The 13,240-nt window shown below is 40.8% G+C and overlaps 1 protein-coding gene across 1 annotated transcript in view; it reads left to right on the top strand.

Moving 5' to 3' along the window:
* The first annotated feature begins 4,244 nt into the window (after positions 1 to 4,244).
* The window catches only part of CRISPLD1 (cysteine rich secretory protein LCCL domain containing 1), a 43,663-nt gene continuing 34,667 nt past the window's right edge, over positions 4,245 to 13,240 (top strand). The window contains exons 1-2 of the mRNA XM_029222804.1: positions 4,245 to 4,540; positions 5,473 to 5,792. Of these exons, the coding sequence (XP_029078637.1) occupies positions 5,535 to 5,792 (258 nt within the window). The 5' untranslated portion in view covers positions 4,245 to 4,540; positions 5,473 to 5,534. The remainder of the gene's footprint in view (positions 4,541 to 5,472; positions 5,793 to 13,240) is intronic.

Raw genomic sequence — 13,240 nt, 5'->3', positions numbered from 1 at the left:
GTGCCCCGGTCCGGGAAGATCCCACATGCCGAGGAGCGGCTGGGCCCGTGAGCCATGGCCGCTGAGCCTGCACGTCCGGAGCCTGTGCTCCGCAACGGGAGAGACCACAACAGTGAGAGGCCCGCATACCACAAAAAAAAAAAAAAAAAAGAAGCCAGACAATGAAATTGTCTCCTGTATGATTCCATGCATATAAAGATTAAAACCAATTTTGGGTAAGAAATTAGAATATTACTTACCTTTGGGGAGAATGCACCAAGAAGGAGGCACAAAGGAAACTTCTAGAAGATGGTTATGTTCTCTATCTGGATCCCAGTGGTTTTCACACAGTGTGTTAACTTTGTAAAATTTCATTGAGCTGTACACTTAAGATTTTTGCACTTTAATGCATGTATGTTACATTTCAAAAATAAGGTTATAATGATTGAACACTTGTAGTTAGAGTAGGACTTATGTGTGACTATCTTGAGGCAGAGACAAATGGCTGCTTTGGAAAAAATGGAAACTGTGTTCTACTGTAAACAGAACAGCTGTGAGAGGAAAATTCACTAAGCACTGCAAGAAACATTATAGATTGTTTTTATCACGTGTATGGCCAGTTATTTCTATCTTCTACTTAAAAATTAAACTCTTATACTGCACAATACTTTGATTAAAGCCCATTGAGTTTATAAAATAGCAACTATAAATCCTCTACTTTAGTTCTCATAATAATAATATTTAACTCTTATTGGGTACTTTCTGTTTATCTGTTTTAAGTGCTTCCATGTATTAACTAATCTTAATACACAAAGTGAAAAAGTGAGATAGCTACAGTTATTATTTTCTTTAAAGGGAAAAGGATCCAGGGCTGGTAGAGGCCAAGTAGCATAATCAAGGTCCAAGGACTAGTGACACGTCATGACTAATTCCACCTCACGAAACATAACACAAATTCTATTCTTACATCCTCCAGTGGAAGATGGATTTACTAACAATATGGTGATAGAACAGTCAGTGTGCCTCAGTTTGTTTTTTTTTGTTTTTTTTTTTTTGCGCGGTACGCGGGCCTCTCACCGTTGTGGCCTCTCCCGTTGTGGAGCACAGGCTCCGGACGCGCAGCCTCAGCTGCCATGGCTCACGGGCCCAGCCGCTCTGCGGCATGTGGGATCTTCCCGGACCGGGGCACTAACCCGTGTCCCCTGCATCGGCAGGCGGACTCTCAACCACTGCGCCACCAGGGAAGCCCAGTGTGCCTCAGTTTGAGATTGAGGTTTGGGGTCATGAAACTATACAGTGGGTGAAATACCCAGAGATGAATATATACCCGAGTTTGCAATCATGGGGATAGAAAAAACACATAAGAATATACTTAAAGATAATTCCTAAGTATGCACATGAGCAGAACATAACAGCAGCAGCAGCATGGAGAAAACATGACATTGCCAGAGGAAAGTATCTTCTTTGTAGAAATGTATCTATTAGAATGCTTTAAGCTGCGAGTAACTGAATTCCCAAGTCAGTGTGGCTTAAACAATATACTTACTGCTTGTTATGGCTAGAAAAACAGAGGCTAGGTGTTCAATGATTGTTCAGTGTCAGGGAGACTCAGGCACTATCTGCCTTTCTGCTCAGCCAAGGTGGCAAGTCTGTCTTCAGGCTTGTCCCTCTTTGCACAACAACAGGTGCATCTTTCAATTTCACAAACTGATACATCAGTGCCTGAAGGGACATTTCCTCTTTCTGCATCTCTTTTTATCACAAAAGAAAACCCTTGCCAACCCTCTCTTCACCCCCAAGCAGATTTCTTCCTTTTTTTCAGTAGCCAAGGTTGCAAGGCAAGCCCATGCTAAGTCAATTACTGGTAGCAGGGATGGAGTGTGATGATTGCCTTTGACCAATCAACATTCACCTCCTAAGGATGCCAGTTTGAGAGGATGTGAGAGGGCAAACACCCCCAGTAAATTGGAGGCTATGGGCTTGGAAGAAAGGGGGTAGGAGGCTGGTTTTGGGTTAGGCAACCAACAGTGTCTGCCACAAGAAAGCAGTAATGCTAAAAGCGACTGTGGCTTTATAAGTAACAGCCTTAGCCACAAACCAAAGTGCCCCTTTTACATGAATTCTGTGACATTTCTTCTGTCTACACACAGATTTCTCAACAACAAATTAAAAAGTGAACACCATCATCTTTGAGTATTCCAGGATATTGTGTTTGATTACTCTTGAAGATGACATTTTCAGCATATATATTAAATCAGACATGACATGATGTATTATTGAAGTGTTAATACTTAATATTGTGAATGTTTAATTATTTCATATAAAAATATGACCTGCAATACCAAATTGGAAGCCGACAGAAACACTGAGACAAGGAATACAAACTTTTTTTTTCCTTACCTGGAGAAAGTTTTGGAATTAAAACCTTAAAACCAAATCTAATTTTCTTTAATGTAAGCCTTTAGGTGTCTGATTTATATATTTTGTGGAAAGGTTTATAATAGAAACATTCAAGAGTCAGTGCATTTAACTTCATTTCTTAGCATCTCAATTCCCTTCTTCACAACTTAAATTGTCTTTGAAAATGTTTCAAGTAATGTTATTACTTTTAACTGTTTTTTATTTGATACTCAGTATACTTTTCAATACCACGTTAAAATTGCAGTATATAAACGTGTTCTTCATCCGGTGTGACAAATGACAGTTCTTTTACTACATACTTTGGGGTCTTCCATCAGTTTCCAGGAAGGAAAACCAATGCATGAGAGATATAAGTAACTATCTGAAAAGTGCAAATGTAAGTCTTTTTTTGTGCTTAACCTGCTACAAAATTGCAAAATTACACCTTCTATGAAAGTGGTACGTGCACCAAAACTTCACTTTCTGTGCCCTTCTGATAGGTCATGCTTCCCTTTTGTCTCTTTTCTGTATTGTGAGAGGAAGGAAGGTCTCACCTTCACCAGGGGCTTAGATTTGAATTTTTTGATCTGATAAAGTGTAATCGGGTGGTGTGGAAAGAGACAGGTAGCAACTTGGGATGATTTGGGAATTACTCTCAGAATGTTTTACTTTATTTGACCATAGGCCATAGACGCTAGCATTTAGAGAAAAAAAATTGAGTTCATGGCTCAAAACAGAAGGGAAGCAAAGGTAAGTAAATTTAATAAATGCTTAATAAAAAACATACCCGTAGAAGAGCACCACATTAATTAGGGTGAGCCTTTGTGAATTTAAAATTAGTAATTTTCCTACTTCCAAGTATAGCGTGAACAACAGCGAAACTGACTCAGTTCACTATCAGTTCTAGGTTTGGATTTTGAATTCCTGTCAAGGTAGCGCTGATAAATTAACTGAGGCTACCCTTCATATCAACTCCATAAATGATTACATCATTAGAAAAAAAAAAAAGTTCTGTGGTCACCTTAGGACCCGAATGCAACGCATTTTATGCATGAAGTGGAGCTCTCAACTGTCAGGTAATCCTGAGTCACAGATCACCCACCATTCTATGAAACCTCTTCCCCATTTGGTCATCATCATCAAGGTTTTAACGGAGCCAAAAAGAACAACTTCCCAATTCTAGACAATGGGTCTTGATAATGGAAGTGATGCCCTGGAGAAAATAAAAGGAAAAGACTTCTGCTCCCCAGCCTACCTTCTCCACAGTCCCCTCTTCCCGCCCCAGCTCTCCTTCTAAATCTCCAAAACCCAACGTGTTAACCCCACCTCCACCCTCTCCGCAGGCCCTCTAGGGGGCAGCTCCTTTTCTGTAAGGGTTGTTAGAGCCAATTTAGCATCGAGTCAGGAAGGAACTAGGAGAAGGACCTCTGAAAGCAGGGGAGCTGTGAGGGGCGGGAGGACTTGGGGACCTCCTTGCATACGCCTCCCGCAGGGCCCAGACCTTCCACGCCCGGGTCCCTGAAGCCCAAAGCACACGCACAAAGGCCAAGTGTCCCGGCTTCGCTGGGCCGGGGGGTGAGGGGCGTGGGGAGAAGCAGGGCGGCCTCTCGTCGCTCCTGCCGCGGGCCCCCGTCCAGGGCCGGGCAGAGGTGGGGTGGGCGAGGAGGGGGAGCTCACGTCACGTGCGCGCGCGCTAGGACCGCAATAAATGCCCGGGAGCTCGAGGAAGCGGCGGAAGCGCTCGGCGCCTGGCTCCGCGCGGGGCGGCTGCACCGAGCGGGGGAGCGAGGTCGTCTCCAGCCTTCGCCGCCCAGCCCGGCCCGGGTCCCCGGCCCGGGTCCCCGCCCCTCGCGCCGACTGATAAGGCTCCGAGAAGCTCGGGCGCCCACCCTGGCGAGCTAACCGGGCAGCCGCTGTTCCGCCCCAGCCTCGGGCTCTTAACTTTGGAGCACTTTTTGCCTGCTCCTCCTTCCAGGTCCAGGGAGGAGCCGCGGAGGCCGGGGCCCACGTCCCCCTGCAGGCAGCGCCCCCGTCGCCCGAGGACGCGCCGTGCCCGGGTCCTGCCCGAACCGGGCTGTCTATGTGCAGTCGTGCGTGCGGGCTGCGGGAAGCCGGCCGTCTTGTTCGGCTCAGCTCTCGTAGGGAACTTCACGCTGGAGAGGTAAGGGCATTTCTAAAACCGCACCGCCTTCTCCAATCTTCTTTTGGCTTTTTAAACTCCACTTAAAAAAAAAAAAAATCAACGTGCAGAGAATGGTCGGTCACTGAGGGTGGGTGGGCTGCTCGGAAAGCAGCCACGATGGAGATTTGTGGGAGCTCCCCCTGAGTTTGTGAGTTTCACCTCCTCCCGTCGCGCCCTTTGGTTTAGGTTAAGTGAACTGTGCGCGCCTGCGGCGGGTGGGAGGAGAGGCTGTGAAGCTGCCCGCGTACTGTTGGCTTTATCGGGTGCGGGCCACAGGTTAGGCACACACTTTCTAGGAAATAAAGATTTTCTTCTTGACCTGTGGCTGTATAAGAAGAGACTTCCCCCAGCGACCGTAACTATTCACTCGCATTAATTCAGGGGTCCCTCTAGAAGTACCCATGGATATATGTGTGAATAACAGTTTGTACCTCTTTACAACATTCACCCTCAATTTCATAATTTCGTTGACATTCTGAACCAGAGATGGGACACTTGAGATAATACCTTAAGACAGAGAGAGACACGTGAAGCTCTGGATTGATTGATAAAACATTCTAGGGACATCATACCCTTTGCAGGCTGTATATATCTAGCCATTTAAAGCTTTGTAATTCAGAAATTATTTTCAAGCTTTGGCTCCTCTCGGTTACTTTTGCCATTTATTTTTGGCGTCATGCACATTATCTTGGAAAATGTTGCTGTCTATTTTGTGGAAACAATTGTGAAAAGTCCTCTGGAGGAAAAATGGATGGGAGAAAATTTATTTCAAAAAGTGCATGTCCATTTGCTGGCATTATATAAACAAATCAAACTGGCTCCATCCCTTTGTAACTGTTGGATTAGTTTTGTTATTAGAAAATTAATATCTGCCGGGATTTTCACCCCAATTACACTGCATGTCCTTATAGCCAGACGGAGTGGAAGAACCTTTCTTGGAGCTTTTCCCGGGGACATCCTGAGATCATTCATTATGAAGTGTACTGCGCGGGAGTGGCTCAGAGTAACCACGGTGCTATTCATGGCCAGAGCAATTCCAGCCATGGTGGTTCCTAATGCCACTTTATTGGACAAACTTTTGGAAAAGTACATGGATGAGGATGGTGAGTGGTGGATGGCAAAGCAAAGAGGGAAAAGGGCCATCACGGACAATGACATGCAGAGTATCCTGGACCTTCATAATAAGTTACGAAGTCAGGTGTATCCAGCAGCCTCTAATATGGAGTATATGGTAAGAAAAATTTTCAAATGGTATGTACATAGAAATGTTTAATAATGCTTTTAGCTTCCATGGTTAAATTCCATCATGCTAGTATTTAACCTTTTACTATTCGTCCTCTATAAAATTTCAAAAAAAAAAAAAAAAGATTTTCTTCAAGAGTGTCTTCTTCCGCATCCTCTTTTATTAGTGCTCCTTTCATTCTAAGAGCTCTTTGAATTTCAGAGTAGAAGTAAATACCTTTAGGTCTAATGTTCCTACTAAGTACTTTAAATTCTACTCTTAGGAGAAAGATTCCTATCCTGAAAGTGCTGATGGTTTGGTGTATTTGCTTTTAAGTGACTTAGTAGAATAATTGTTTCCTAATTCCTAACCGATGGAATCTTCTTATGAATGGTGGATCTGAAAAAAATCAAGGATCAATAATTTGAAGATGCTTTCCAGATGGCTGATATACATATATGGATAGATAGGTAGATAGGTACAGATATATGTCATTTCTTTTTTTTTCTAGAAAAGAGTATTTTTATTAACTGCCTAATGCCCCCATATTACCTTTTTTCCCTACATTTTTTTTTGAATTTTATTTTATTATTTTTTTATACAGCAGGTTGTTATTAATTATCCATTTTATACATATTAGTGTATATATATCAATCCCAATCTCCCAGTTCATCACACCACCACCACACCACCCCCCAATTTACCCCCTTTGGTGTCCATACGTTTGTTCTCTACATCTGTGTCTCTATTTCTGCCTTGCAAACTATATCATTTCTAATGGGCCATTGTTTCTTAGAAGTATGTAAATGACATATTGTGAAGTGTACGTTTCTGTGGTTGCTTTTTGTTAAGGAATACTTTGGCAATGGCTTTTTTTTCTTCTTCTGGATTTGTTTGTGAACTTTGACGTGTGAAAATAAGCCTGGGTGAAGGATTAAATAAAAATATGTGACTTATCCTTAATAACCTTACATTCACTCTGAGAGTAAATTAGCAAGTTGGGGAAACAAAATTACTTTTTAAAGACTATTAGTTATTACTCTTGTAAGACTATAACTCATTAATATTAGCATACTTCATACCCTAAATATTCAGAAAAAATTCAAAAATCTATACTACTTGCATGAATTAGGAATGCACTAGCAAAGGCTGATAATAATCATTGGTGACCGCAAACTTAAGGAACAGTGGTGCTAACATTTCTCCTTTGGACACATTGCAGGGTACAGTTAATTTGAACACATTCTGGTTTTTACTTTTATTTTTGCACTTACATTAGTTTTGATAGGTATTCTCTATTTAGGTAACTTTCATGAAGCATGGAAATTCTAAGGTAACATTACCCATTACAAAATATTTCATTATATTATTTTAACTTTTTCTAGAAAAATATTTTACCCTAAAGAAAGTAGGTAGCACTCAAGAGAACTCATCAGAGATTAAGAATCAGGGCCCAAACATCAGGCCATCAGGGTTTAAATTCTGCCACTGATACTAGCTAGGTGACTGTAGGCAGCTTATAAATTTCCCTCTACTTCAGTTTCTTCATGTCTAGCACATGCACTCACCTCAGAGGGTTGCTGTGAGGATTATGTGAGGAATGAGATGACCTGTGTAAAGTTTAGCTCATTATCAGGCGTATTGCAATTACAAGGTCCCAGTAAATGTTACTAAGACATATAACCAATTTTATGTCTCCTTATACTGTTTAAATAGAATATCTGACGAAATTGTTCGCTCTTTTCAAAATTCTGTGCACGATATGACATCTGTAATGTCTCACATTTCTGATTTTTGTGTATTTTAAAGTGTTTGTTCAAAGTACAAAATTCTGTGACTTCTTCATCTGTGAGCTTTCAAACAGAAAGAGCCAATTATGGAGCTTTTCCAAGTAGGCCACTGTATGCTTATTCCATGTGGATAGGTATTCAGTTGCTTTTTATTTAAAATAAGGAAGAACTTGAGAGTTTAAACCCACAAAAAGAAATCTGAGAATATTTGTGTGTGTTTTAAGTAATATGGGAATAATGAAAGAACATTCTGTGATTTGTTTTCATGTCTGACTTCCAAAGAAAATAACTGCCTATTGTATGATGTCTGGTCTAGGATGTTTATATGAGTTTCTTTTTAGTTTCACTGGTTTCATTCTGTCCTTGAAATGTAGATTCAGAAACCAGCCAGGGTTTATGTTGTGTTGCCCTTAGATACTGTTAGTACTGGAACTATGTCCTGGCCAATAACTGGGCTGCAGAGGAGTTTATTTCCCAGTGGTAGTACTGGAACACATTTTCTAGAAAACATATTTATGGGAAAGTCTAAATGAACAATACTGTTTTATTTGAAATACTGTTGGTTTATATCTTACATATTAATAATGGAAGTACAGATGTAGATCAACCCGTGAAAACAAAATTTGTTCAAATAGTTGTTTAAAGTGTATTTATTTTGATAAAACAAAATGAAAAACTAACTAAAGAGCCACTTCCTATAAAACCTGCAATGCCCTATGATAAGTGCCACCACTTTTGGCCACTTACACTCTATGTGTCATATTACGTTAAAAATTTGCACAGCCAGTTACCTTATTTACATTTGGTGCTTATTTTAGTGTACTCTTTGTGCTTGAACTCCGGCAGCCAAGTCACATCCACGTTTATTAACATCACAACGCTACCCGTACTCTAATGCTCATTTAATAGGGTTAAAAATGGCTTCTGCAAGGCCACCTCTTCCCTTGAAGAGCTTATAGGCTGATTGAGAAGAAAGAATAGACATATTTGAAAATTTTCAAGTGAGCAAGGACACGGAGTTCTTTGTTCACATGTATGAATAATGCCAGGGGAGCACAGAATAATGGAGAATAATTTAGGAATATTCCTAAGCGAGAGAGTTAATCAGTGGGGAAGATGAGGTTTATGTTGTTCCTGGAAGGTGATCAGGACCACAAATTGTGGCCAAGAGTGGAGGCCATTTCTCAGTTAGAAGAAGAGGAACCGACACACATGGAGTAAGTGGCAGGCTGGTTGTAGGAAACTAGAAGCAGAATAGGTTGATGAAAGCAAAGCCCTGTGGCAGAATCAGGAAGGGGAGAAACGAGTTGTTAATGATAGAAACCAGTGAACTTAAGGAGAGAGATTACCGGCATTTAACTTAGGATACATTGAAAAACTGGGGCTTTTAGGTCATCAAATGAAGCTGTTACTGAAGAGGCAATGGATTTTTGAGGAAAAAACACTGGCGCTGGACCTAGGTTCTCGTGTTGTCTCTGCTGCTTACTGGTATGCGAAGTCTGACGGTCAGCAATCATTTTGGGCATTGCTTTTCTCATCGGTAAAATCGATGTAGGAATATAAAACCCACAGGCTGCAATGAGGTAAGAGATTTGACCCTGTTGAGCACACTCTTAGTTTTCTTCAAGCCTTTGCTTTCCATGGGTTTTGACCCCATCACTTGGTTCTTTTATTTTTCTGGTTATTTCTTCAGCATATTCTTGTTTGCTGTTCATCTCTTAAAATTTTACTTTTGGCCCCAACGGTTTTACTTTCGGCCTTCTCCCTTCCTACAGGACTTTATCTACTCCTTTGACTTTAAATACCATCCGTATATTGATGGCTCTGTAGTTGACACTCCATCCAACAGTCCTCTTTGAGCATTGTCTTCCTATTTCCGACTGCCCACTGGGTCCTCTCCATGTCATTTGACTCCCCAGTTACTTCAAGTTTAAGATTTCTAAAAAGCAAATGAGCTGCTTTTGTTCCATCCTTGCCCAGGGTCCTACTTTTCTCCCTGGATGTCAGGGACATCGGCTTAGTCCTCTCTAAACAGAAGACAAACAAACAAAAAGAAAACTGGGCACAGCCTCAGCTGCTGCCTTGCTCTCATTCCCCCTACCCACTTCCACGTAAAATTCACGCACAAACATAAATACACAGTTACTTGTCAGATTCTCTAGATTCTGTCTCAGAAATGTCTTTTGAATCCGTGTCTTCTGTTTCATCCTAACGGATGCTCGTGATCTCGCCCTCCGCCACCGCCCCCGTGATGGGTACCGCAGCTTCCCCTGCAATGGACTGTACCGTCTAGTCCTACTTTATTTCTACTTTAGTCCGCCTTCCTCTCTTTTACTCAGTCTGTCTTTTCCCTCAGACAAATCTCTGGTGGTCACTCAGCTGCCCAAAGCTTCTGTGAACTTCTGGCTGCTCGCAAGCTAAAGCCCACCTTGAATAACTTACAAAAGGTCTAGCCCAGTATGCCCCATAGCCTCAACTCCCTTGCGTATCTTTGAATCTGTGTTCACACTTAAAATATACACTGTTCTTAGAGATGGTGGTGTTCCTCATGCCTCTGTGCCTCTTTGCTAGTTCAGTTTCCTCTGTGCCCGGAATGCCTGTGCATCCTGTCTCCTCCTGACAAATTCAAGAGTGCGCAGACTCTGTCTTTCTGTAAAGCTTCCTCTGATGCAATTCGATATATACGTGTCTATTTCCCTTTCCAAGTCTGAATTCCTAGAAGGGTAAGGATGTACCCTGCGTATATTTATAACCCTGTGCCTGATGCAAAGAAGTACTCAGTAAATATTTGTTGACTGAACATTGCTGAGTGATAGTAAATATGTGTTGAATAAAGGGAGGGATGGAAGAATAGGTAAGATTATATATGAGATAAATATGAAAGACAGGTGAGAAAGGGGAATTAAAACAATAAAAGTTCTGGAAGGTAGGATATCACCAACACCAGAGACAGTGACATGGAAACTGGAAATACCAGAGATGAAGGAATAAATAATCCAGGATTTTTTTAAAAAATATTCATGCTATACTAAAAATCGTCCTGTAATATAGAGCTGCTGAGATAATACTCAAATGCTCTGGAATTTAAATAATAAATTAATTTAAATAATCATTTAATCACATAATTAAATTAATGAGTATTTACCCCTTCTAACAAATTTTTAATAGAGCCTCTAAAACTTATTGATTGGCTAAAATCCAAAATAGCTCACTGTGATAGAAAGTGTACCTAAGTCTAGAATGTATTTTAGCAACATACGGACACGTTACCTAAAAATGACATGTGTCATTATATCATGCTAATTATATAAGCCATTTTCCACTATTATAACTATTTCTATGTCTCTTAGAGAACTGTTTTTTAATTTTATTTATTTTTTATACAGCAGGTTCTTATTAGTTGTCTATTTTATACATATTAGTGTATATATGTCAATCTCAATCTCCCAGTTCATCCCACCACCACCATCCCCCCGTTGACAGATACTCTGCTGGGAGGGTTGATGGCTGTGCCTGCTTGCTCTCACTTCACATATGGTGAGACTAGGGGCAGAAACTCACAGCATTTTTCCAAATGTAGAACAAAATATATCTGGATATTTGTCCTTTTGCTGGGCAGCCAGAGGCTCCAAGCCAAATAGCCAGTGGTACTTGCTGTCCATGGTACATATTGATGCAAACAATGGCTTAGTTCCAGTTGTCACATATATTCTTTATATGGTCATGCTTAACACTGGAAATCCAGATATTTTTCTTCTGTGCTTCAGTGCAGCAGATAATTCCAGAAACTGGACAGGGGATAACCTAGTTTGCTGAACAGGGTGATGCTAGTCTGAGTTCTGCCCTATTTCTGACTATCTGTAGCATGAATACAAGCCTGAAAAAGTGATTTTTAGCTTGTGAGTTCCTCTCACAAAACAACTCTCATAACTTCACATTTTCTGACATTATTTGCCACCAATGACATATATCCAGAATAAATGCAAAGAATGAAATGATGGCATCATAACTTATTTACCAAAGCTCAGTGTCTACACATTTCTTATCTTGCTAAAAGTGGCAGGAATTCACTATCAAGAAGGTTTTATTGCAACTCTTGATTCCTAAAACAATGATTTTTCTCTCTGTATACTGGCACTTGCCTGGTAGCTTTCAAAAGTTAAATATTTGCATCTCTTAATGATGTACAGTATAATCCATATGCACTTAGAGGTACCTGAAATATCTTTCTTGCTTCAAAGAATGTTATTCTTATTTAAAGTTTTTAAAGTTTATTCTATATTTAAAATAACATTTAATTTTCTTAAAGTGTTTTTATTTTACTTCACTAATGTTGTTTACTTCACTAATGTTGTTTAGATAGAATAAAGCTATGTTTTGTTTATTCCTCTACTGAATTTAAAAGTTTTCAAAACCTTAATCTGATACATAGTTGTGTGGTTTTTTTTTTTGTTTGTTTTTTTAAAGACATTGACACTTTAATGTAGTTTCCTTTTTGGAAGTTCCACTGTAGATGGCAGTACCTATAGGAAGAGAGTGACATTATAGCTCAGTTCTACTAAATTTAGTAGTGACATTGTAGCTCAGTTCTACTACCCTGGAGTTCTGGGAGATTAAGATTCCTCATTAAATGTAAGCAGCAAACCTAGGATCTTAGAAAGGCAAGAGACGACAAGCAGTTTCATTAGGAGAGCGGAACACCCAGAGCCAGAAAAGTGTCACAAAATTTTGAAATTGTTATTGTTGTTTATTCCTTCATTCAGCAGGTATTAGGAATTTATCAAATGCCAGGCACTGTCTAGGACCCAGCAGTAAACATAACAAACATTCTTCCTTTCCTGGAATAGGTGTAAAGATCCTCATATCCCAGCTCAGCAGGGCGGCCCATGTGGCTGACACAGAGTGCGTGTGGAAGTAATGCAGAAAATGAGGTCAGAGCTTTATCTGAGGAGAACAGATACACATCATCGCAGTCATTTTAAAGACTCACTCTGAGTCTGAGTGACAAGCCATTTGAGCCATTTGAACAGAGGAATATCATGGTCTTACTTATACTTACTCAGAATCGATTTGGTTTGTTGAGAACAGACTTTAAAGTGGTGGGAGGTGGGGCAATGGTGTGAGCAGGGATTCAAGGCTATTGCAACAATCATTCCAGCAACCGATGGTGGCTAGGAGTGGGATGGTAGCCTTGAAGGTGAAGAGAAGTGGCATGGTGTGAATCCACACTGAAACTCCTTTGTAGTCATGACATCAATATTGATAAATTCAAGGAAGCCTTGTTGCAAGACTAGTGCAATTGACTTGGCCAGCCAGGCAGCCAATAGGCTGGGAGTTACTGCATCTGGTGCAAGGTCTAAACCCACCCAAGCCCTGGCTGCGGTTTTTGAAAACTGGTGGCAGTTTCCATTCTGGTTTAAATATCGATGGGGAACTTTCAACTTGTACTGACTTCAGAGTGGTTACAGAGATTCTAGAAATCAGCAGGTTACTGATACCCATTTTGCCAAGCTAATTCCAAGAGATCAGAGGAGGTGGAAGCAAACTCTGCCTCCTTGCTTCCCAGGATAAAGGTGCTTGCTGTTTCTCCACGTGGTCTGCCCTCACCTCCAGCCTATTCTCCCACCCCCCCTAAAAACAAGAGAAGGTGAGAACTTTAGCAGAACA

Source organism: Monodon monoceros, unplaced genomic scaffold (genome assembly GCF_005190385.1).
Source record: "Monodon monoceros isolate NGI ecotype Baffin Bay Population unplaced genomic scaffold, NGI_Narwhal_1 Super_Scaffold_14, whole genome shotgun sequence".
In the NCBI taxonomy this organism is placed as follows: domain Eukaryota; kingdom Metazoa; phylum Chordata; class Mammalia; order Artiodactyla; family Monodontidae; genus Monodon; species Monodon monoceros.
Note: the sequence above shows the minus strand (reverse complement) of the source record. Positions and strands in the feature narration are given on the sequence as shown.